Below are 25,739 nucleotides of genomic sequence, written 5' to 3' on the forward strand. Positions count from 1 at the left end.
CGCAAAGAACAAAAATAGCGGGGACCCGAATCGATAAGATCATCTCATGCTCATGCTTAGGGTCAACAATGACCGCAGACTGTCGAAAACCACTGAATCTGGGTCCGTCGGCGTAGGATACTGAGGAAGAGGGGAACAATCCCTCAAGACAGAGTCGTAGAGGCTTGTGAAGAATTCCTTCTTTCTTGGGACAAGATGTTAGAAGGAGGCGCTGGGAGTTGCTACGGAGAAGCCAACGGTTCCTTAACGCAAATGAAGGAGTTGGGCCAGGAGCAACTGGCGAGAAAACCGTGTTTCCGGAGGAGGCCTTCACTGTCTATGGTCCCTGTCTGACTGGTCCATCTCATTCCAAGAGGAAGGCACGTGGTGGTCAAATAGGTAAAGAAATTCCTCTACATAAGTCTCTACAATCCTAAAAAGGACCTCTAGACACTGGTCGTGTCTTGTGGGGAATCTACCTTGAAATTAAGCCTTGATTTATTGTGTAAATAGGATGTAGTGCGTAGTACTCTTGCCACACGAGATACTGGGTCATATTCCCTCTCACAACCCCTTCATTGTTTGAGGTGTGGTGGAGTGTGTAAACAACAGCATAAGAATGAGAGACTTGGTTTTGAACAAGCCCTAGGAAGGGCTAGCTCGTAAGTCTGAAGGCCCGCTTGAGGCCAACGGCAGTGGAACCGACCTGTCCAACGACGGAGCCCGGTCCCATCGTCCCGTCTTGATCCCCTGTCTAAAACTCTGGAGCAAGTAGGTTCCCCCTTCCTGCTCATTTGTCGCAGTGAGTCATATTTGGCATGCATTCAGATCATTGAAGTTCAGTGGGTTGAGGTGTCGTCTGTGTTTGCTTTTGGAAGTGTTTTTAAATTTAAAAAAACTAACTTTGAATGACTTGTAAAACGTATACCTGTAACATGCAGACATATCCCAAATCATCAATCATCAGCCAGCGCCCTGAAGTAATATGGTGTGCCCGGGATCCTGACTCAAGCAGCAGACCAATCGCAAAAAGGCCCCGGACCAAAATGGTGCGCAAACTGCTCTTGCACCCAATGTTTTGGTGTTTAAGAAGGTGCTCTTCCCAAAAGCTCCTGCCGTGTCGTTCGTTCCGTTCATCCTTTTCTTTTGGTTGTCCCCCACTCTTCTCCAAACACCTCCCCCTGTCTGTCGGGGGCCCGGGGGTGGTGGCCCCTCGGGTGTCTGTGGTGGTCTCTGCTGCCTCTTCTCTCAAACCATACGCATCTCCTTTTCAATCATGGCCTCAAATCGCGTACCTTCACAAACATGCCCTCCTGTCCCGCCAGACAGCTGTAGTAAAATGGCTGTCTGTGGGTGAACAATACAGTGCATAGGGTCCCAGGCAGTCCAGGGAACCGGGTATCCACGGCTTCGTGCCTGTACCTCTGGTGCGTGCCGGTGCGGGGGCTGTGCTGTGGTTGTGCGGGTTCTCGGTGCTTCCTTCAGTAGGGCTCACTGTTCCTTTCTGCTTTCTCCGCCTCCATCAGAGACAACATGGGTCTTGTCTATCCAGGAAAAGGTTAGACAGGGTTAGGCCCTCAAGACGGCCTGGTGTAGCCGGCTCAACACAGCTTTGGGGGCAGCAGAGTTGCTGAACAAACCATCACTGATGTTGCAGTGAGAGAAATATGTGCGCTGTTTTACATCTCAGACTCCACAAGCCGTCAGACCCCCTCTATGAACCTCCTCACAACTGCGGCCGTCCAGATGTTCTTTGATGGACAGAAGAAGCTGGATGAACTTAACAGAACCAAGACTCCGGCTGTGGTTTTCGGCGCTGCAGCATTCCTCGTGACCACCACTGATGAACCTCCTGCTCACACTGCCATCCAGAACCAGACCGGCGTGGGTTTCTACTGCACACCATGTCCTCTGACCACCAATGATGAACCTGCTGCTCACACTGCAATTTTTGACATACAGCAACGAAATGTTCCTTTGTGAAGGAAGGATGACCATCTACAGACCCATACGGGTAAGTGAGAGTGTTTTTAACTGGACTTAGACGGTAAACTTTTCTGAAAAAGGAGTTAATAACCTCCAAATAAACGAACCAAAGAGCAAGCATGACTTTCTTTCCTTCACAGGGGTTGTTTGACACACCATATATGAGCGAGCTCTGCAGAGCGCTGGCACTGTGCCCTCTTATAGTCTAAATGGTAAGAAACCCACTATAGTTTTTAACAATCTCCACAAATTTAAAATAGGCAGGTAAAGTCTCACACATTTGTCTTGTACTTTAACATAAAGACAAGGTGAATGTCCCTTGTTGTTCAGAGTCACTGAGGTCCTCAGTTGGTTGAGGCTTCGAGCAGAAAAACGAAGCTCCCATCTGAGGTGACTGGCTGAAAAGATGAGTGATGCTGCCTGGTGTTGAGCATGAGCAAAGGACACTGAGAGTAAGTAAAGTTACCTACCTACAGCTGACCTCAGCTCCATCTCTGCTCATTTCAACAGACACCAATGTCCACAGCAAACATGTCAACACAGCACCAAGACTGTCTGTAAGGGAGGGAAGAGGGGGAAGCAGAGAAGTGAAGCTGTTGTGTTTTCTTTCTGGTTTGACGACGGCTGGCTGTTTAAGGCTCTGGGAGTTTTTGTGGAAACTGGATGGTTATGAAGGCGGACGGCAAGGCCTCTCTCTCTTCTTTGCTCTTCTCTGCCTTCAGCCGTTCTCTTCAGCTGGTAAAGACACACAATCGCGGTGAAAGGAAACTCTATCTACAGTAGTTTGGAATCAAAAGGTCCACCTGGTAGGTTAGCCGTGAGTGATTGTGTGAATATGTCCATTCTGGCTTCATGATATGTCATGTCTTCCTTGTTTGAGGGGGGTTGGGAGGGGTGAAACAACAGGCATGAAAAAGATGAGAGACATTGTTGAGTTTAGAAGCAAAAGGCTGCCTCAGCGGTCCAGTAGTGCGTTCCGCCCTGGGTCCCTGCACACCATTGTGTCCCGCTCCTCCTCAATTGTTTCAGTGAGTCATATTTGAATGCAATTCATGACAGGTGAAGTTCAGTGGTTGTGATGGGTTCTCGGTCTCTGGCTGTTTGTGCCTCCTGTGTGGCTTTTGAAGCTGTGTTGTTTTAGTTTGAAACGGAAGTGTTCTTGTTTTTTATGTAGTGTTTATTTAAAAATAACTTTGAAGTAACTGTAACCTGCAGCATCAAGCCCAAGATTCATCAGTGCAGGGGGGCCCTGAAGTATGCCCGGGATTCACTGACCGTAGCAGAGCAAAAAGGTCCTCAGTCCAAACTGCTCTGGCACCAATGGAGGTGGTGTTAAATGGTGCTTTCCAAAAGTCCTGCAGGGCTTCTGGTTGCCCGCCTCCAAACACTCCTTCAACATGAACAGCCCTCCGCAGCAGCTGAATGTACTGAATGGCTGTTGGGGTTGAACAAAAGCAGTCCAGGACCGGGTATCCAGGGGCATCTGTCCTCCCGTGCTCCCTTCAGGCCACTTCTCCTCCTCCATCAGAGACAAGCATGGTCCCTGTCGTATCCAGGAAAAGGTTAGACAGGGTTACCCTTCAAGACGTCCTGGTGAAGCGGCTCAACAGCTTATGCAGAGAGGTGCTGAACACCATCACTGATGTTGCAGTGAAGAAGAGATATGTGGCTGTTATCAGCGCCTCATACTCCACAAGCCGTTCAAGACCACCACCCTCTGATGAAACCTCCTGCAACAAACTGGCGTCCAGAATGTTTGTGAACAGAAGCTTGGACAGAAACTGACCATAAACAGACTCGGCTTGTGGTTTCTACATCCACCACGGTCCTCTGACACACTGTTGATGAACTCTACAGGCCCACACTGCTATTCCAGAACCATACTATACCTTGGGTTGATAGGATGTGCAGAGCCAGTACCACGCTCTACTAAAGAGGAGGAGCCTGGTCCTCAGGAGGAGATCAGAGAATAGTCTCGCTGTGCAGTACTATTCTGACCAGCTCCAGCTTAAACCTTTCTGGCCCATACTGAAATCCGAATCGTTTCAACAGAAGCCTGGGTGAACTGAGGACACATACAGAATCAGAGTCTGGTTGTGTGCTCCTACTTTTACAGCAGTCAAAGAGAAAAGAAGAGTAAATTCAGATGTTTCGTGAACTGGACTGCAAAGAAACTGCTGCCGTGGTTTCTCCCGTCTGGAGAAAACGAATTGAACTGAAATGTCCCCTGCGTGGAAAACTTTGGTGTTGGAGGTGGTTAGTTTGTTTTTAATTCTTCATTTCACTTGTGGTAAATAAAAAGAAATTGCATAAAAAAAACATGATTACAGGTACTCCTGTGTAGTGCAACATATATTAGTTTTAATAACACTGAAAAGGAGGGTTAACAACAGTCTGCAGTTAAAGCCCTCGAACAGAGCTAGAAATTAATAAACATACATCTGTGAATGGCATAGACCAAAGGACAACAATAGTGTCAGACAAATATTCAAATTCAGTTAGTTCAACCAAATTCCCGCCAACAGTAACTCAATATTTTCGTCCAAGTGTATTGTGTTCGACAGCTGATGTTATTTTGTGAATTTTAGAATATAAATCAAAACAATGATCGTGTTATAAAAAAAATGACAACTTTGGTATAGGTCAACTACCCAACATTAAAAGATGTTAAGCATTTATATCTTACCAGCATACTCAATTCCCAGTGTTGTGCTAGTCTTTTCTGGGATAACATTAACTGGCAAACATTTATATACAAAAACGTGGTTTTACAAAGCCAAAGAAAATGAAAGTAGAGTCTGTGATAGATCCAGTTTTACAGATGGAATCTGTGATTGTAATGGCTGTACCTACAGTGTGAAGTGAAGAGCTGTACCTGTTTACTCTGTAGTTCTTACAGGGTGTCACAATTTTTCCCAAACACATCTCAAAACATATTTAAACACATGCTCTTTTTTAGGAAAGGCTCGAATGCAGGGTTGTTTCATGGACTCTGTCATGAGTTATGGTTTTGTTAATAAAGCAGTGTGATGTACATGCACCATGAGGGTGCAAAAGCCTAAGGGCATGTGTCAGTCTAAGTGTGTTCATGGTTTGCATGAGGAAATGTGTAGGGGGGCATTTTATGCCAGCACACACTATACTTTAAAACGCCTTAACGCGACGCGCCTAACGCCGCATAAAGACTGAAAAATACGCATTCAATACGCATGCGTACAGGCACACGTATTGCGAGTACACCAAATAACGAAAGGTGACGGGTGATAAGTGTCATGCCATGTCAACTCAGTGGACGCCTGTGCGCATGCTTGTCTCAATGTACAAATAATTATTTACTTTATGATCACAAATTTTGAGTTTAACAGCTGCAGATTTTTAGGGAAGATATAAGGTCAGTAGGATATGCCACATAGATGGGCTTTCTCTATGATTTAATCTAGAAACTGCAACTGTTATTTTACCTATTTAAATGTCCCTTTATACACCAATCAGCCATAACATTATGACTACTGACAGGTGAAGCGAATAACACTGATCATCTCATTATAATGGTACCTATCAGTGGGTGGGATATATTAGGCAGCAAGTGAATGTTTTGTCCTCAAAGTTGACATGTTAAAAGCAGGAAAATGTCAGAATTTGAGCAAATTTGACAAAAACCAAACCTTGATGGCTCGACGACTGGGTCAGAGCATCTGTGTGGTAGCCTAACCCTAACCCTTCAGAGAAGTCAGGGTGCCCATGCCGACTCCTGTCCACTGCCAAAAGCGCCAACAATGGGCATGTGAGCATCAGAACTGAACCACGGATTATTGGAATTACATCACATGGATGGCCAGGTGCTTTGCTTAACTGGGAAATACATGGCACCTGGATGCACTGTAGAAAGAAGGCAAGCCAGCATAGGCAGTGCGATGTTTTTTGCAATGGTCTGCTGGGAAACTTTGAGCCCTGCCACAAAACAAAAATTCAGATTTGAGGAACATAGTAATGTTGAGGCTAATGTTGAGGCTGATCGGTGTACAGATTAGCATTATAATGATCATTAATATATATCAATATTCATAGTGTTTTTTGGACTTTTAAATCCACCATTTCCAAAATATAATTGTTTTTTAGGCCAAATCTCGGCTCCATCCTCACCTGGTCCTCCATCAGCTACTCTCCCATAGAAAACATCTTTTTGGACGACGTCTACAAACGGCAGACAAAACATCCAATCAGCGGCAGCAGGGGAAAACAGCGTCGACCAAAGGGAAAGAAGACCAGAGAGTGTTAAGGATAAGAAGTAGCTAAGTAGTAGTACACTGACTACTTTACATTGTATCAAAGTGTCATTTCTTCAGTGTTGTCCCATGAAAAAGATCATAATGAAAAATGATATAATGATATAATGATAAAAGATATAATGAAATATTTGCAGAAATGTGAGGGGTGTACTCACTTTTGTGAGATACTGAGTGTGTGTGTGTATGTATGTATGTACATTCAAAAGTTTGGGGTCACATAGAAAATAGAAAATTCCATGTTTGCAAACACAACGTGCAATTGAAACACAGGAGTGATGGTTGCTAATAATGGGCCTCTGTACACCTATGTGGATATTCCATTAATAATAGTCATTTACACTATTTACAATGTCTAAAATGTATTTCTGATCAATTTGATATTTTTGTAGACAAAAAAAAAAAGATTTTGTTTCGAAAAACATGAAATTGGGATCCCAAACTTTGGAACAGCACTGAACCCCCGGGTTCACTGCTCCCGGGGAATGTACCACAGCCAAGTTGACGTTAAGATTTCTAAACTCTAAGCTAAGTCTGAAAGCAGTTCAAAATCCACATTGTTTGCCTCACAGTGTTTTTTCTTTCCTCTAATTGGTCAAGGTCAGCAAATGTGATATGAGCACACCTGCAGGTTTGCACTGAATTATCCAGGCTTATTTCCTTCCCTTCATCCCATTCTGAAGACCATTTTAAATGTTGTAGATGACCACAATCAACGAAACAATATAGAATCTGTGAAGCAGAGGGATACATGAAGTTAAAAGTCACAGTGAGGCTGTGCTCTATATCAGCATTTGGGACGACTAAGAAATAATAATCATTGTGTTTTTGTTACCTTAGAATGAACCCTTTATATCTACAGAAGGAACAGGTCCCCTCCCACAGTCCACCATATCTAGCCCAGAAAGGACAAACTAAAAACTTTTGTTTTTTTTGCTGAGTTTCACAGGCATCATAGTTTCTCCTCCTGCTCCAGTTGGTTGCAGTCTGCAGCCTCACCACTAGATGTCACTTATGTTACACACTGGACCTCTAAGCTGGTTGTACATACATACATACAGTATGTGCCACATTGTGCTTAGTACATTATGTCTCATATGTTTTTATCCTAGCATAAATGTGAAAAATGCTGTGTGTTGTCTTGTATGACTGACTCCAACTTTGAGTCAATAAAAGGCTAAGATATGTTTAAATTCAGGCTAGATTCATATATGTACATGGATTTTTTTATAGATAGATAGATAGATAGATAGATAGATAGATAGATAGATAGATAGATAGATAGATAGATAGATAGATAGATAGATAGATATAGTCTTAATGTCCACATCCAAACATGTGTCGACTGTCACAGAAAGTCAAAAAGGACGGCTTAATACTTTTATTTTGAAACGTCTGACCGGATGCTCTACTCTTACTGTAAAGTACTTGACACCGGCGTTATCGTCACGCTGCAATGTTATGTGTGTCAACCACTGAACTCTGCTACATCACATTGACGTCTAGATAGACGGATAGATGTGTAGGTGTTTGTTTTAGTTCGGATGCTACGTTACTGTCCTCAGCCACACCGAGTTTTGAGCAGTGAACCGTGTCTTTCTATCCTGTCTGAGCACTGCGCTTCTTGAATGGCAGACTTGGAGATGCCAGCCAGGACACATGGAGCTGGAGTCTTCCTAGAACTGAGGAAAAGGCTTCAGAGCGGACTACTTATTGTCGGGTAACTACTATATTATATTATATTATGTTATGTTATATTATAGGCACACAGTCACAGCTGACTGTACTCTGTGTACAAACCAGGCTAGCTAACAGCATTAGCTAACATCAGCTAGCTGTAAGTGATGTGACATATCCAGCAGGAGCTCACTATTGTTTTCATGTAGCCACTTTGTGTCGAGCTGCTGTTAAATAAAACTCTTGTTAGAGTTTCTCGAGGATAAGCTGTGGCAGCTTGATCAAAATATCTGCTTCTCTGGTCTGAATAAGTGGGAGCTGACCTGATAGACGTATATCCTCAGCTCATGTAACATCTCCACCATGTTTAAATGTTGTGACTAGTTCCCTAAAACTAAAAGTTTGGGCTACTTGTACTATACTGGGGTATGACTTATACTAATATATTTTAAAGGGGAGTATTGTTTACATAAAAATAAATATTCTACATTAATAAACACAACAGTATTACGTTGTTGCCAACCTACAACACACCTACATAGTGTATATAATAAAGAGCTTTTAATACAGTTATGGGAAGTTTGGTTATTTTGAGTGAGCCGAATCATTTGACTCAGCTCACCAAGAAGAGTCGGTCCTTTGGGCTCCCAAACGACTCTGTTTTATCACTTATACCTTTTTAATAATTCAGCCAAGTTTAACACTGTTTGTCCTTGTGATTTATATGTGTACACATCACTAAATTATTCAATGAATTCTTTGTACAAGTAAAAATTACATTTTCTAATACCAAAAAAATGCTGTAGCCAATTGTTTTCATTGCATTCAAGACCTCTGTAATTCTCTGAAACCACCCAATCAATGCCTTTACCTCTCTGCTACACAAACCAGATAGAAACACTTATAAAAACTTAAGCATAGAAATAACAAAATAAAAAAAATATATAAGAAAGCTATTGTTACATCATTTACTTAAAAAAGCCAGCTCTTCAAACTGGCTCGTTCGCAACCGACACATCACTGTTATAATAAATTGGTATAAGACTGACATGGGCCATTCTGCATTATGAGTACTTATATTTTTGATACATGTCTTACACGTATATAGAGTTTATTTGACAGAGACAGCTTGAGGAGTGACAGGAATGTGGGGGGAGAGAGAGAGAGAGAGAGAGATGGGGATAGACATGTGGGAAAGAGCCACAGGTCGGATTCAAACCCAGGGCTGCCGTGGCAAGGACTGAGCCTTAGTACATGGGGTGGATGCTCTACCGACTGAGCTAAACGACACCCTCTAGAGTTCTACTTGTAATAGACCTTTTGTCACAGCAGCCGCTTTGACATGAACTAGTCACAGGTGTTACCAATGATACTAGTTAAGGTTAACTAGTCCCGTTCCATTCAGGTCAAACAGAGTCAGGGTGCTGCTGTGGTGCATGTTGGCTCACTGGAAAGTTTCCACTGCAGTAAAATAGAGCGGAAGCTTAATTAGTATCATTAGAAACACCTGTCTTGACCCTGCTATTTAAAGTCAAAATGGCTGAAAAAAGTCTATTGAGCTTCTTATCATGTGATGTTGCTTCTTCCAACACTGGTGTTTATATATTACATTACATGTAGCTTGTTTGACTTCAGCCTGGTGGCATGTTGATGCTGTGCTGTTTCAAGTGAGTATGAAGTCGTCATGATGAAAGAAAAAAACAACTCTACTCTACTAAGGTCACATAATAACCAGAAGCTCATGCAGCAAGCGCCGCTTTACACACAGCAGGTTCAGCCTGACATTATATTGAACAGTGCTATATGAATAAAGAACTGTTCATATTGTCATTATTCTTAGTAATACAAATTAATTAACTGCACTAAATGTTTCTAATTTATATAGTGGCAGAGTTATTTGTCTTCTTTGACAAACCCTGATATAGGCACCACTGCTTGTTGTGGGTGGATGTAGTTCACCTATAATCTCACTAGATGGGGTTAATGAGATTTGGCAGGCAGTAAAATGAGCTCTGGTCCTCTCCTCTCACCCAAAGCACTGACTGTACTGTATAGTGTGGAAGGTAACTGTGGACATGACCACACAGTGGGAGAAATCTTCTTCTTTACTACTCGTGGCTGCATTTTGTACGACTGGATATAGGTCTGAAAGTTGAGAGTGAAGACGTACACAAAACTAAGTTAAACATTTCTCATAGGTGAAAATGAAATAAACTCTCAGTAGAACTGTACGCCATCTATGTTTCTAATGCTGTAAGAAAGAAAAGTATAGAAGTGTAATAAAATTCCTTGGAGTACATCTTTATAACAACATGAGCTGTTCAGCCTGTATCCAGTTTGTTTTCACTTAAAGCAGCGCTGCTCTCAGCTTGTGGTCGTCTGAACTCATTCAGTCATTATTCAGTACTTTCCCTCAGCTGAGACAGCAGCACACAGCAGGAGGTAGAGGTGCTATAGTCGCAGTGTTTCTCAGAGTTCTTTCCTTTAGTATGAATGTTGACTTATTTTTTTTATATTATGATATCTCTCCACACAGAGTGGACCTGAGAAAACGACCGTTTATTCTGCAGCATGTATAAAAATATCTTATTAAATTATATTCATATAGTCTATGCTCTGCACTAAGGGCTAACTAATTAAACACTGTATTGAGACCATGACTAATTACAGATCCTACTGAATCTGAAGTATAATTTATATGAAAACAAGTCAACATCCCAAAGATATTGACTTGTTGTAACTAACTTACATAATGTATCCAGAAGTGTTAAAAGAGCAGGTGGATATTTTGGAAAATCTGCTTGTTCTTTCTTTCCGAGAGGTTGATAAGAAGACAGAGGTACCACTCTGATGTCGGTCCGTTGAATGTAAGACAACAGCCAGTTGTGGTTTAACATAAAGGCTGTAAACGTGGAGAAACGGCTGGTCTGGTTCTGTTTTGAAGATAACAAAATCCACCTAGCAGCACCTCCAATGCTCTATAATTCAAACATTATATCTTCTTTGTTTTATCTGTACAAAAAGCAAAGCCTAAAAACCAAAAGTTGTGATTTTGTGAACAAAGCGTTGTATGTGGGCCCTGGGAGCTTTGACTTACTGGAGTTAGTGACTTGGTAGCTGCTAAGCTTATCTGTATTCTTTTTCTTGTGTGTTCTCTTGTATCTGCTCTCCAGGAAAGACGTGGCCAAAAGTCCTGCAGATGTGGTCGTTACAGGTGGAGATTCTTCTCTTCAGGTTCGGACTCCCAGGGGCGAGCTGAGCATCACTTTGCCAGAAGGAGTCACCTTTGAGCAGGGGTCCTGCATTCCCACACCTGCAGGGGAATCCTGCGGGGAGGAGCTGCATTTCAGACTGCGCATTAGTGTCACACGAAGCACCAATGAAGGTAACGTCCAGGACAACTATGGTGTGCAACCTCCCTTTGCTTTACTAAACTCCTCTGTGCCAAGACCAGAACAGTCATTTGGTGGCTATTTAGAGCCACGCTGTCTATTCTAATAGAACTGGATTGAGTCACTTTGTCATCTGAGACAGTGAAGGTGTAAATTCTTTGCTTTTGGGATCCTCAACAGCCCACAAGCAACTGATCAACAGAGTCAAGACAATACTCTCCTTTGATTTGATCTCATCAAAAGTGAACCTTACATAATATCCACAAACTCCATCTTTTGGTATTTCCTGAGTCACTCCCGGCACAAGAAGAAGTTACAGCAAAGGACAGTCATTGACAAATCCAATCACAATCAGATTGATTGCTCGCTTCCTAGCCAAGCCACACAGTGTTTTATCGGTTTTCTGCTCTGTAGTACAAGGTTACCATCCTTTCACCAAATCTGACTCATTTATTTGTTTGCCTTCACAGAGGCTTCTGACAGGGTGATGGAGACACTCCGGGCAAAGGAGACTTATTGCTTCTACTGCCAAGGCTGCATGACCAGGCTGCTCGAGGACAGGTGAGGTGCAGGCGGACAAGGAAGAGCATCAGCAGAAATGGGTTTTTATTTACAGCCTCCTCCGCAGGAAGAGGAGCGAGGTGTTTATTGATGATGTGACCCAGTCTGGGAAAGAAAAATTGATGGATGGAGCTGGAGTCCACAGTTGTCAGCCTGACTGACTCGGTGTAATGTAAAGGGTGGCGCTACCTATTTAAAAACAATTGTGTTTCTTACCTTGAAGTGGTTCAGCTGGATGGTGGTATTGTTCTTATTGCCTTAAGCTCATAGCTTCTACTGGTCAGCAATGTGTGCAATGTGACATTCTGAAAATTGCAATAGCTGCATTACAGAGACCCCTGGCCTCTGGCTATGTTTCACAGCAATAACCCACTAAAAGTTGCCAAAAACTTATTTTTGGGGCTGGAGAAAGTAAAAATGTCAGAAGTGCTTGGAGCGAGGGAAGTTATAATTTCAACAACATTATGGCTCATTATGCTTTGCAGCAATATGTTCCATTTTATGGTTGCTCAGAGGTATTAATGCTGCCTTTGACTGCGACCATCACAAAGATCCCTCTGAACGTTTTTGCATAGCCTAAAACAGTCCATACTAAGTGCTTCACTTGAATGACTAAAACACGGGTTGTATTAAAGCTGCACTAATCAGTGATGTTATATTAACAATGGGTCAGAAGACGGCATGTAATGGGAAAGGGGTCACTAGTGGTGTCACCTAACTGTGCAGTTCCCTTCATTGTTTTGGTCCCAAATTGGGCCCAAATTGTTTTGCTTCAGTCTCAGCTCTCATCAACCTCATTTCAGCAGCAGGAAGCTATTTTCAGTCATCAGCTTACCCACTGTACGCTACCTGCCCATCGCCAAATGGCAGAGAAAGTTAGCGACCAGCTAGTGGAGCATTTAGCCACTAAAGATATTTCCTTCAGGAGTTAGTGAGACCCAAAATAGAACTGAAAGGAGAGTAAATATTGGACTTCAATTCAAAAACTATTAAAATTCAAATAAATACTAATATTGCTCCAGTGGGTTAGCCATGTCACCACACGACATGAAGGTTCCTGGTTCAAATCTTGGCTGGGTTTGCATGCACATGTCTCTGTGTGTGCTCTCCGGGTACTCCGGTTTCCTTGCACAGTCCAAAGACATGCACTTAATAGGTTCATTTTGAGGTAGGTGTGAATGTGAGTCTGAATGGTTGTCTCTATGTGCCCTGTGTTAAACTGGTGACTTGTCCAGGGTGTACCCCGCCTCTCACCCAGACACAACAATGTAAAACAGAGGAATTACAAGATTACAAAACGTCCAATGTGAAGAAAACGATTTGTTCAAAGACTCTGTTACATCTTTAAAAATACATTTTAAGGAACAAATGAAAAGTGACTTGTCCTCCTCAGTGTCTGGTGTCATTCAGATGCTTTCTGTCTGTTTTCTCTCTTTTGTATTCCCATCTTCTCTGGACTAATGGAAAAGATACAATTTCCAGATATCACACAGCGATAATAGAGAGAAAACCTGTAATTGCTTTTTTCTCTTCATCAGAGTGTTTAAGCGAGTTCTTCCTCTCCCTAATGGCAACTGGAACACCATCGTGGACGACTGGTGTTGCCACCCAGATCCGTTTGCCAAGAAGCTGCTACCCCGAGCAGAGGATTGTTTACTGGGTGACACCTTCCTTCTCTTACCCAGAGATGGCAGCTGTGAACAGACTCTCACAGACGAAGTGAGCCCTGTTGGCTCAGAGGACAGTCAAGATCCAAAGGTGAGGGACGTGCAAAGGAAAACAAACACTTTTCAAAGACAAAGCCACTTGGCGCTCCTAAAAAAACTGAGGATTTTTGAGATGTGTGTGTTTTGGCTGCAGTGAGGAAGTGGAAGCACATATTGGTCTATATCACATGTTTGTTTGAAAAAGGCAAAAACTGGATTCATAGTCGTATCATACAGTAAACTCACCCACACAGACAGGCACTCCTCAGACAGCTGCCTCAGTGAAGTCAAACTCAGGCGCTCTGTAGACAAGGATTGATCTCCCTACTCTTCTATTAGTCATTCTCTGCACGAGTGGCACTCGTTGCATGAGTGAAACTGAGAGAAAAAGAGAGTAGCAGATAGAAAGAGCAGGAGAACAAATGACAAACTGCCTGCCACATATCTCTCACCATCTCTCCTCCTCCTCAGTCTTCTGTCATGGTTATACTGGCTATCAGTGGTGGTTTTAAAACAGCCCAGTTAAAGATGGGTGCATATTGTGCTGATTGATTTTCTGTGTTTTTACATTCGTCATGCACAGAAAACCTGCCGCAGACTGGCACTCATCTCCTGCAAGAGCTGTTCGTTAGTACTGGGAGAGGCTGTCACACCAGGTATACATCGCTGTAATAGATTTTTAGAATAATCATAATTCATAACTGTGTATATGAGCCTTGCTCTGTATCTTACAGAGACCCTGAAGCTGTACATCACACAGGTGGTGGTGGAGCCGGCTGTGGGAGACAGAAAGCCAGAAGCTTCACTTAACAGGCAGGTTTTTGTTAATCTGGTGACAATTACTGCTGAAGCACATTATTTCATATGGAAAAAATAATAAAAAGTATCTGTTATCTGCAGTAGATGCAGAAAAGACTTCAAAACAGTTAATTTGTATGTTCAGTCTAACCCACTGATTGGATTTTGGTAAAACTTTGGGGAATGGTGCATATTAGCTCTGTTTAGGCTTTTTCAAAAATAATTACAAGGTTACAATTGTTAGTTTGAATTAAACATTTTAATAACCACCCACAGTGCTGAATAATTTCAAGATTAGTCATGAGCATCAGAGTCTCACTTTGTTTGATTGAGTTTTGTTTTTTAGCAGATTTTTTGAATTTCCATTTTTATAAAGCTTCTGCTGTCCATGAGCAATGATTGGCTGCATTATTGGACTTCAGGTCCAGGCATAAAAAGTAAATCATAACTTTACCTTGGTGGCATCCATACCTCCTACTGTGAGTGCATGAGGTTAAATAACTGAATGTTAATGTGCTCTGTAAAGACTCAATGTGTAAATGAATGAACATTGTCGTTGGACAGATCTGTCTTCCTGGAGAGGGTTATAGCAGCCAGGCTGCTGGAGCTGTCCAACTCACTGAGCAGCTTCCACTTCTCTGTCCAGACTCCTGATGGAAAAGCCTTCTTGTTGGTAAGAATGAACTCCCATAATCAGAGAAGCCCATGACATTTTAGTAAAAATAGACTACTCGATTATTGGTTAATTGGAAAAGGGCGATGTGGCAGGTTCTTGAAGCGATCTGAAAAGCTGATTGGCTGTGATAGAGAGTTGTTGAACATACTGCCAGGCTTTTAGCTTCTTTATAATCAGCTACAAGTGGATTATTACAAGTGGCTAAAAAAACAGAAATAGCTGCAAAAAAAGGATTGCAGTTGTCAAAAAAAAATATTATTGGACAGAACTGTCCTTTTCATAATGTAGTTTTGAGTACTATTTTATTACTATTTAAGTTTGAGTGTGTGTGTGTGTGTGTGTGTGTGTGTGTATTTCAGTATCAATAACATTTTAATTGAAGCTGGCAAGTAACATTTGTTTGCTAATATGTCCATATAAAATGTCCAAAGTATTACAGTTTTCCACAAGTTATGTTCTTGGCCGACCTTAAACTCCTCACTAAAGATGTATAACAATAACTATATAATTAATCTTCTGTGAAATTGGACTAAAATGGACCAAATTCTTCCATGAATATAAAAGCAAATATGCTGCATCATGTCAGAGGTGGTGTGCTCTCTAACCCTTGTGTTTTGTTGACAGCCTTACTTCCTCAGTGTCATGAGGAAAAATGATAGTAAAGTACCAGCCACAAAGATAAAGCATAAGAAAAAACATTTTACAGCTGGAAAGTGATGCTTTATTTTCTGTAGCAGACTTTAATTTTCTTACAATTAGGAAAATCCATGAAGTATTAAAAGTAATAAAACAATGTCAAGCAAAATATGAGGGTCATTAAAAGCACATTATGACAATAACCCCAGCATGCATGAGTGGACCCGTAGAGTTTACGTGGCAGGCTGTGTGATTGCGTCACCCATGTGTGTATCTCGAGTGTGACCTGTCCGCTCCTCCTGCAGCTCTGGCTGCTGAACAGCGACTCCATCACAGCGTCAGTCCCAGAGATGTGTGTCGGGGGCGAGAGGTCCATCGGCTCCCCCGCTCTTCACAGTCCATCACCCAGAGCTGCCAGAGCTCTCAAACTCCTCTACACCGCCTGCTTTCACGAAGGCACCCAGCAGAGAGAGTAAGCGAGGACACTTACCGCATCCTCCACCTCCCATCCCTCTCTCCCCCCACTTCTATCTTTGTTTTCCTCTTCTTAATCTTATCCTTTCATCTTTCCAACGCAGCCTCTCAATCACCAACTGTCTCGGCTCACTGCGAGAGATGAAAGACTGCTTTGTCTTTGAGTGAACAGATTTTAGGTCTTAATTGAACACTTTGCACTGAGGAGCCCGCTCAGACCTAATTGTCTGTTATTTTGCGCATAAGATTGCCATCAAACGTGTTTATCGCCTCGCGTTTGTTGCACATACAAGGGATGTTGTTTTGACTGGAGCGAGGCTCTGTGTACCTTTTTGAGATGCATTAGAGAGGTGTAGGTGGATGGATGTGCTGCATGTGGTTCTCCATGTTCAGAACAGCAGCACCCCAGTGGAGAAGCCTTCCACCCTCATTATTTTCAACTGAACTCAGCGTTTTTTCCTCTTCCTCCTCCTCCTCCTCTTCCTCTCCTTCCCTGCAGCCGTGTAAAGCGAAAGCAGAACAGAGAAGTTGTGATGCTTCTACAATTTTGACAAGTCCCCACCGGCTGGCTGACTGACAGAGAGAGGGTAATTAGAGGAAATACTCACATGAAAGGGGGGAGGCCTGTCTTCTCAATCAAAGCAGCAAGAATGCATTTAAATGGCACAATTTACTGTGAGTGATACATGGGAAACCATTTCACCATAGGTGCACAGCAAGTTGTGTCCTGGTAAAACATGCCACGACTGTTTTTATCAAGTCTGAAAAAGAATCAACAGATCTGAAATTCACTTCGTCACTGGTCGTATGAATTGTTTCAAACTGCAGAGGTTATTTCAATCCCCAACAGAAATCAGATAAAAAGAAAATAAATAAATACAGTTTTAGACCTTGGAGCTGTTTATTGCTACAGCTTGACGTTTTAGACTGACACAAAATACAATGGTGGTATTTCAGTCAAAGATTTTCCCTATCCCAAAGAAAATGTTCTCATTCTCTTACTAACAGTAACACGTTTTACAGGTGAAAAATAAACCTTTCACTTTCTCTGGTGGACAAACTAACAGTGACACCGTTTCTACAAGTCTCTTTCACATATTCCACTTTTCTTTGCTACAATTTCTTACTTTCTTTGTGACTTATCAGCTGATACAAATGCTGATATCAAGCTGATATCGGCCGGTGTAAACGCCCAAACCAATATATCAGCCTACCTGTATTTAATATTCTCCTCAGGGCTCAAGAGAAAGGGTTGCCAAGTTGTCATTGGCAATCATTTTGAGAAATTGGCAACCAATTGGCAACCTTGAGCTTTGGTTTTTCCATCAGTGGTAATCACTTTTTAACATATAAAAATAGGGACAGCAAAATGTGTACCTCAAAATAAACATTTCTTTAATATTTGTTCCATTAGTGATAACAGATTTATTATTTGACTGAAAAGTTAGTCACCCAAAAACACAAACTTATATTATAATTATATATTATTGTAATTAAGTTTTTCTTTCATGATACATTTCCATTTAAGAGTTAAGAGTGTATTAACTGCATAGTATTTTAATGAATCAAAATATAAGGTGACTAACTATAGCAACAATATTTTCAGTATCTGCAACCAAAAGCTGATCCCTGGCTGGCAGACTGGCATTCACTTTTAAAAGTCAGTGTTAGGCCCTGCAGTGTGTTCTGTGTTTAAACCTGAATTGATCACCAACTCCTCATCAGTTACAGAACAGAATGAAGGTCTTGGCTTTAAGGCGCTTCACATTTGAGCAATTGCTTTTTGAAATCTTCACCTATTTCTGGCCCTCTGAAGCCTCACAAATCTAAATGCCGGTGTTACTCACACTTCCATTTCCCCCTACATAATTTACCATTCATCCTTCATCACTCATCTCTGACATTTTTAAATTAAATGTTATGCCTGGGGAGCTGAACTCCCTGGATGTTGGCCCTCTTATTCACGATACAGTCGGTTACAGTCGACTGGAAACAGAGGGTTCAGTATGTGTTGTTAAAACTGCCAATAATTGGCTGGAGAATCAGTGAGCCAGTGCCTAAGTGGATTACGCTTGTCACTAATGGCAGTGACTTGATTATGAGTTGAGTGAAAGTCTCAGGCACCATCACAGTCTGGTACAATGGGATTGAAGTCTCATAGATTTGGAAATTGAGTCGAATGGAAATTGTACAGGATGTAGAATTCATTTTGATACACGAGTAATCAAACCTAGTTGTAGATGACATTCACTATATACCCTGCTAAAAGAATAATGATGTGGACTGGTTTATGTGCTTTACATTATAACTTGATTTAGATTTTCTGTGTAAAGAGCTAAACCTGATTTTCTGTGCATGTAAAGCAGCAGTGTTTCTTCAGCGTGGTTTCTTAAGGAGAACTGTAGAACTGCCAAAACTTTTTGAGGAGACTTTTCCTCTCAGGATCTGCACAGATGGCTAAATGTCACCCAAACAAACTCATCCAGCACCACACACTGACAGAGCATCAATCTTTCTCCTCTCAATCACTCTTCCTCTTCCCCTTTCAGCCCTTTCCTTTTTCATCTCACACACATCATGATACCACACACACTCACCATCAATCCACTTTTATGTATCCCTAGTTATCTAATGCAGTTTACACTTTAAAACAACTTAATTAAAACGTCCGGATAAATGCTTCATCTTAGGATTTACAGCAGCTATTCCAGGCATCATCTTGGTCGTATAACGCCGTGGCAGTCAACATAAATCCCTCCTACTCTGCTCTGTGCGTGTGTGTGTGTTTCCAGCATTGTAACTAGTTGGGAGGTCAACGCTATAGGACATCCTGTGGTGCTGCCGCTGAAGGTGTGTGAGGAGCTGCTGCAGGTGATAGATGACAGCAACTCTACACTCCCTGTGTCTATGCGCCGCATGAGGTCCTATGAGGTGAGCCTGTCACTGTGTACTGTAATAGGTAACAGACGATGCATGTTGATCCTTTGCAGAGCCACGTCCAGTGATGTTTGTAAAATGCTTATGTAGTGCAATATAAGCAGAAAGACGCTCAATGTTTATCTTGTGTAAAAAGCTGCATTAGCAGCATGACAAGCGCGCTCTTCACTGACAGCAATCACTTACTTCTTACTTACAGCACCTTGTTTATCCATTATTCAGTAGTGCCTGACAGTGTTTTTATCCGGTCTTAATTAATTTCATGATTCAGAGCTTTCAGTTAACAGCTCCGCTTTAGGGATTATGTGGGTCAAACGCAAAGGTTTAACTTCTGTCAGCCGTATTCCAGCTTTTATGCACCTGTAATTGTACAAAATGTGTATATTTAGCCCGAGTTGCCAAGGAAAGGCGCTTTGACGAGAAAATAGGAGGTGTTAACTTTGCTGACAACTCTATTCTCCGAGACGATTTAAACGTAGTTACAGGGGTAATTAGCACCATTATCCTCCACTTCCTGCTCAGAAAGTTTAGGAAGTGACTCCTACCATTTCAACAAGTTTTCCATCCGCTACACAATACAAGAGCTGAAATATTATACAATAAGCAAATGTCTGAGAGGCAAATCTGCCTTCTCTTTTGTTGCCAGCCTAGGCAGAGGGTGTTCAAGTAGATTGGAGTCTTTCTTAATCTAAATAAGAGCTGTCTGTGGATCGTTTAGCTAGCTAGCCCAGGACACGAGATATGCTCCGAGTGAGAAGAGGTGTTTGAATGACGTGGTGCCGCATGGGCTATTTAAGGTAGGTGGCACTACCGAGAGTGGACGGACACGTTTCACCAGTCAATCAGGATTGGCATAATGAGATCAGCTTCTGAGGTCTGTAGCGAGGCGTGCATCCCATACTGAGACATTGAGCGAAATATTATGAAAGAGAACTGTACACTTTGTTTCCATGCTTTCCACATGGATCATCAATTAGCCAGGGTGATCACTTTTTTTTTTTTTTTTTTTTTTTTTCACTGCTTTAGCCTCAGTTTTTCAGCATGATGTCATGCAGCCATTAAATCCATATCTAAGAACTCTTTCACAGGGTTCTCATTTAATATGAGTCAGCTGTAAAAGTTAGAAAGTCAACTGCTGCAGGCGTTTTCAACCAACTAATGCAGTTTAATTGTTGGTGGTCAAATCAAGAAGCCATTTCAAAAATGAATTTAAATTTCGAGTGGTGATCTGCCACCCTAATCGTTATAAACTGTGAATGTCCTATGAGAATGGAAAGCATACAAATGTTCCCCAGTTGGTTTGATAATGGTGTTTTGATGTTTCAAATGTCTGCACATGTGAAACTTGAAACATTAATGCCACCATGCAGCTAAAACATGCTTTACCAGGCCTGTGAAACGGGGCAATGTGTTTATTGTTCTTGTCGTGCAGTGAAGGAAACCCTTATCTCTAAAGAACAAAAGATTTTGGTCTACTCTAACAACAATGAACGAGAGTCAGACTTTCTGCAACTATCTGATCTGTTGTCAACCTGAGCTCGTACTGTGATTTATCTTGTTGGAATAACACAATTTAAAAGCTGAAATTCAGCAGTTTGTCACCTTTAGAAGTGAGATTTGGAGTAGAGGGCTCAGTTACACCAGATTGCTATTGCTATAGTAATTATTTCACCAAGAGGAGGCTCCTGTTTTGCCAAAAGATATTGCGCGTCACACCTTAAATTGCATACTGTGGTTTCGCTCTCACGCCATGAGCCCTGAGGATGAAACGAATGAAAATTCAGACACTGTTTTTCCCTTCACGTTGTGGCACAATTGTTGTTTTCGGAGAAAACATCATGACGATAGTGGGCGGCGGCGAATTAGGCTCGGCTGTAATGGAGAAGCCTACAGATAGAGCGACCCAGACATAGGACATAGTATCTGTCTGTGTTGGAAGCGTTACAGCTGTAAATGGAGTGTGATAAATTGCCACACTTGAACACTTCCTGATAGTAGATGCTTGTGCTATAGGAGGCAGAGGACAGGAAGGTAATCACTGAAATGTGATCATAGGGACTAGAGTTACCGGAGATGGTCTGAGAGCATCTAAGAGTCCATGTTTAAACACTGTGGAGTCCAGAGTGTCTGAAGAGGAGGACCAGCATGCAATGGGGAGCTTCTAATGATCTGACTGAGTTGCATCTGCTAGAGACGATGAGATGAAGATGAGAGAAACAGGGTGGGTGTTAAGAGCAATAGTTTTTGTACTTTGAGTCTCAAGTGAGGAAAAGCTCTCACAGTCACCTCCGGCTCATTTAAAGGACATCTTATGTTGTGTTTTTCATACTATCGAACAGAAGTGAACAAATTTAACACAACAGTTCAAACTCACTTGTTTGGAATAGAAAATGAAGAGGGATGGTAAAGGCCCAGCACACCCACACAGGTGCTTTCACTTATTCTGGCCGATTAGATCTCTGCTCAGGTTGAAGTGGAGCTGTGCTGAGAGCCATGTGAGCTCACCGAACTCCTGATATGAATAGACTTTTTTTTCCATGTCATCTACACAGTCAGTAGTCCCTACTTTTAATGTAAGTTGGTCTGGGAGGTGGAGCAAGAAAGTCAGTGTCAGAGGGCAACCTGGGCCTTGTTGTTGAGGCCAGCAGCAGTCGGTGGGTCCTGATGGACTGCAGCCTCCTGCCAGATAGGGGTGACTCAGAGTTTATGTCCAGATTGTTGAGGGGTCAGCCACAGTCCTACCCGCGCGCCTCATGGTCAATTAAGAACAACTGTATGCCATTTAGGTGAGCCTATTCCAGCCCTGGTATTGTGCATACTGTGCTTACTAGCATGATTTACTGGCACACCTAAAAGTAGTGAGGCATTATTAAAGTCATCAGAAACATCTGTGCTTTTCATGTGATGACAAGTCAAAACGTCTGCTGTGCAATTCAAATAAGTAAATCAGGGAGATGCTGATCCAGAACAAGCTGTACACAGACCTGAGGTGAGGACTAATCAGGCGAAAGCTCTCTAAGCTCTCTAAATGTAGAATATAGTTTCACAAAGCCACTGGTTCGACTGTGACTTGGTGTAAAAATTTCAATTATGATGGATCTTCCAAGAACTTTTACCTCTGCGGTGGCTTCCATGTATGTGGTTCAGATAACTGGCTTTAACTGTTGGCTGAACATCTGACTGTAACTGTAACTAACAGCTGTGTTTGACAATGTGAAGACGGGACAGGGACTGTTTTCCTAACAGGAAAAAGCACAGGTGTTGCTAATAACGCAATGGTGGCTCAGTTCAACTGAAGTGCCCTAGTTATTTTCAGTGAGCGCAACGTAGCGAGTGTGCACAATAGGTGTTTTCCACAGAAAACATTTTGACATGTCTCAGTAGGGAAAGCACAGGTGTAAATAATGAGATTACTGATGGCTGAATTCCATGTAGCTGCTTCAGATTCAGGCTGCTGGTATTGTTCGTGCCGGCTCACTGTGACACCGTCAGGGCTTACCGGGACACTCAAATACAACAGAGCCATTGTTAACGTTATTAGTAACCTCTTGTGCTTTTCCTACAACGAAAAGTCAAAATGTGCGCTGTGAAATAGTCTTATAACTGGCTCACCTAAATGAAATGCAGACGTTATTGTTATTAATTACACCTATGCTCTTCCTGCTATGATGTCAGAATGTCTGTAATTACAGCATAGCACAATATTTGATTCCTAACCACAACAGCCCAACCCGTCTATAACAGCACTAATGCCGAGTTTTCAGGTGACTTTTGAATTGTGTGTCTGTGTGTGTGGTTAGATCAAAGCTCGCTCCATAACCCAGCCTGTTATTATGCTTCATGTGGAATGTCTACTGTTGTCTGGGCTGCTGTGCTCCCCGCCCTCCATCCCTGGGCCTGCCAGTGTAATGGGGTGTAAAGTGGCTCAAGCTCCAAGTGTCACTCTTTACCCCAAGAACAGACAACACCCTCTCCACCTACCTACCCCCCCCCCAACTCATTAATCTCCCCCTCACTCCCACAGAGACGGCATGTAGGTTAGACAGAAACTAATCCAAAAAGTGATCCAGCGTTTTACAATGAAGGACCGAGGAGATGTATCGATCATACATCGCTTCAGCCTTTCTGCAGTCCATGCGGCTTCCCACCAGGAGCGCCTGCACTTTGTCGAAATAAATTACTTCCCCTAAGATGCACACGTCTCGATTCATTGCACGTGGACCAATGGATGAGAAAAGGGATTTATCAACAGAGCAGGGGGTCTGTGATGCTGTTCTTCACCAGTGTTTACATCTGGATATCTCCACTTCACTATGTAAATGAGGCTGTTATTATTTTTTTAATTAAAAGAGAAATTTATAATGGCAAGCCAGTGGTGTGATGGAAATGTTGCAGTGTGATCAGTCAGATGTTACAGTTTCCCTTATCAGACTAGCTCTACACTCCTTATTTCCATGTATTCTTCATGGATCAACAACTTCTTTCCATCAGCATGCCTGAACAAAACACAACCCGACATACTGTATCTGAATGAAATGTAGAGTGGCAGGAAGGAGATAAAATAAACTCTCACTGATTTTTACATTGAATTTTAACATCTAGTTTTTACTGGGGTGGGTGAAGTGATCCTTTAAACTGATCAGGACTTCAACTAAAGAGCAGTTATGTAGAGATGGAATAAATAAATAAATAGTATCCTAAAGTTTTAAAGAGTTTTTTTTTCCCTGCAGTAACTGTCTTTTGTTTTGTCCACTTTGGATGCAGCATAACATTGGTTTCCGCCAAAGTGTTGCCCTTTGCTGTAAAATCTTTGCAGAGATGCGACATAGCTCTCCATTGTAATGACCTGTTCCTCTTCACTGAAGTAGGCGGCACACAGTCGCTCCATTTTATGTGGATCTAACACCTCCTTCTATGGGAACGCCCACAGAGCCTGATGAAGAAGACCTCGATTAACAAAGAAAGTTGACCACCATTGTGAAATTCATGTTTTTTGCCAGCTAACGCAAATAAACCTTGGCTGTGGTGAACATGCTTTGTAGTAACCCTTAAGGTCACTGTCAGTCAAGTTTTGAGTAATAAACAATTAATAAATATCAATTAAGATTTTTTCACAGGCTTTAAGCATGACCTCATTCAGTATTCCAGCACCTACTTGAGTTTCATACATTCACACTTTGGGTTTCTAGTGTTAGCCAGTGTATGACTCCCGGAATGAGTTGTGGGTTTTGTGCCTTGCTCAGCTGCAACTTGTCAAGAGAGAGGAGCACATTAACTCTTTCTCTAGCTACATTTTCTTACATCTTTAACCTAGCAACCCTCCAATCATAAGCCACCTTCTCTCCTCTGTCAATACTCCATCCATCCGCCATCGTTCTTGGTTCCTTATCACACTTTGTCTTCTTTTTCTGGGACTCAGAGGTGTGTTAGGAGCAGCTCACCTCCAGTTGCCGTTTGTTATCATTTGTATGAGTTACCATTGATGCGCTTGAGTGGTGAGCAGACATTGGCATGGGGACGGAGAAGGCAGAGCCTTGAGTGAGGCAAATGCCCTCATCCATCATCCCAATATAGAGGCCTCAGCGGAGCGCAACCATTGTCTGCAGTAGGCAAACACCCAGGAATAGCAGATGGAGGAAGAGAGAGAAAGGGAACAGGGCCGAGCTGATTTGTTCTCTGTGCTTTGTTTATCTGTATGTGTGTTTTAGAAGTTGAATAAATCCCTACCACCTGTGGGGGTTTTGTTGTTTGATGACAGTAATTGCAGATAATAGGTTGCTGGGCTGATCAGCAGACTGTAGAGATCCAGTACATCCAGCCCTTTGGGGAACAAAAATCCTCATTGCACAGTAAAAACTGGAGTTTTTTGTGAAGTTGTTCTCATGTGTCAAGTGTCCACATAGGTTTGACCCTCTCCTAACATTTTGCCTGTTGTTTTTAGGTGGCCTACCTGAGACTGTAAGGTCAGATGCCAGGAGATCAAGACTTCACTCGTCACTCTTGGTAGAGAGTTCAAGAGGACCTGGGACAGCTGAGAGAGGAACCTTTAAACATGTACATGTGCTGTATGTCTGTATGTGTCAATGTAACATCCTCCACAGATTTCCAATAGGTATAAGAATGAAGATTACTGCTGGAGGAAATGCAGGAAGTGTGGAATGGCTTGTTTAAGTCAAGCTGTGGTTTGGCAGTGTGTCATCACCTGCAAACCAACTCATGTTGAAACAGGATGCTGCCAGGTTACTAAATGTTAACGCAGATCCAGTAAATGTAAAACTGGAAGAGATCAACAACATCAGAATTATTTTTGATAGAATAGATCGTTACATCTCGTTTATCATTTTATCTTTGTTCACTTCTAAACTTTATTTTGTATTTTTCCAGCCATCTTTGCCAAAACAAAAAAAAAAAAAAACAGATTAAACTGTTTGGAAGTATTACCTCTCATCGTGTCGTTTTTCTCTCTGCTGAAGAGCACTGCTGGCTGATATGTGGGACATTGTTCTTGAGTTGGCTCTTGATGAAAGTTATTTTAGAGGCACTTCAGACCCAGGGTACAGCAGTGCATCCTCCACTTGAGTGTACTGTAATTACAGCTTGAGCAAGGTGATTTTCGTCTAGTCGTGGGTTT

The 25,739-nt window shown here is 42.2% G+C and overlaps 1 protein-coding gene across 3 annotated transcripts; it reads left to right on the forward strand.

The window, feature by feature from the left end:
- The first annotated feature begins 7,656 nt into the window (after positions 1-7,656).
- Positions 7,657-25,513, forward strand: LOC104929942 (E3 ubiquitin-protein ligase E3D). Of its 3 annotated transcripts, none has more exons than XM_019269147.2 (10): positions 7,657-7,971; positions 11,102-11,313; positions 11,791-11,881; positions 13,420-13,639; positions 14,171-14,243; positions 14,322-14,400; positions 14,950-15,058; positions 16,003-16,169; positions 16,671-16,758; positions 18,964-19,071. In XM_019269147.2, the coding sequence occupies exons 1-9, from the start codon at positions 7,880-7,882 to the stop codon at positions 16,720-16,722; spliced, it is 1,095 nt and encodes a 364-aa protein (XP_019124692.1). In that variant the 5' UTR covers positions 7,657-7,879; the 3' UTR covers positions 16,723-16,758; positions 18,964-19,071. The 3 variants fall into 3 exon arrangements, with proteins under 3 accessions (XP_019124692.1, XP_010742892.2, XP_027132789.1); XM_010744590.3 differs by lacking the exon at positions 16,671-16,758 and adding an exon at positions 25,050-25,513 and having other exon boundaries at positions 7,659-7,971; positions 18,964-19,102; XM_027276988.1 differs by lacking the exons at positions 7,657-7,971; positions 16,671-16,758 and adding exons at positions 9,467-9,595; positions 25,050-25,513 and having other exon boundaries at positions 18,964-19,102.
- The last annotated feature ends 226 nt before the right edge of the window (positions 25,514-25,739 follow it).

The sequence above is a fragment of the Larimichthys crocea genome, unplaced genomic scaffold, assembly GCF_000972845.2.
Source record: "Larimichthys crocea isolate SSNF unplaced genomic scaffold, L_crocea_2.0 scaffold76218, whole genome shotgun sequence".
Lineage (NCBI taxonomy): Eukaryota > Metazoa > Chordata > Actinopteri > Sciaenidae > Larimichthys > Larimichthys crocea.

Bases quoted from the DNA above. Each gene is read 5' to 3' on its own strand.
- LOC104929942 (XM_010744590.3), top strand. From the start codon at position 7,880: ATGGCAGACTTGGAGATGCCAGCCAGGACACATGGAGCTGGAGTCTTC. The intron at 7,972-11,101 runs GTAACTACTATA...TCTGCTCTCCAG, and splicing joins AGCGGACTACTTATTGTCGG to GAAAGACGTGGCCAAAAGTC. The intron at 11,314-11,790 runs GTAACGTCCAGG...TTGCCTTCACAG, and splicing joins CACACGAAGCACCAATGAAG to AGGCTTCTGACAGGGTGATG.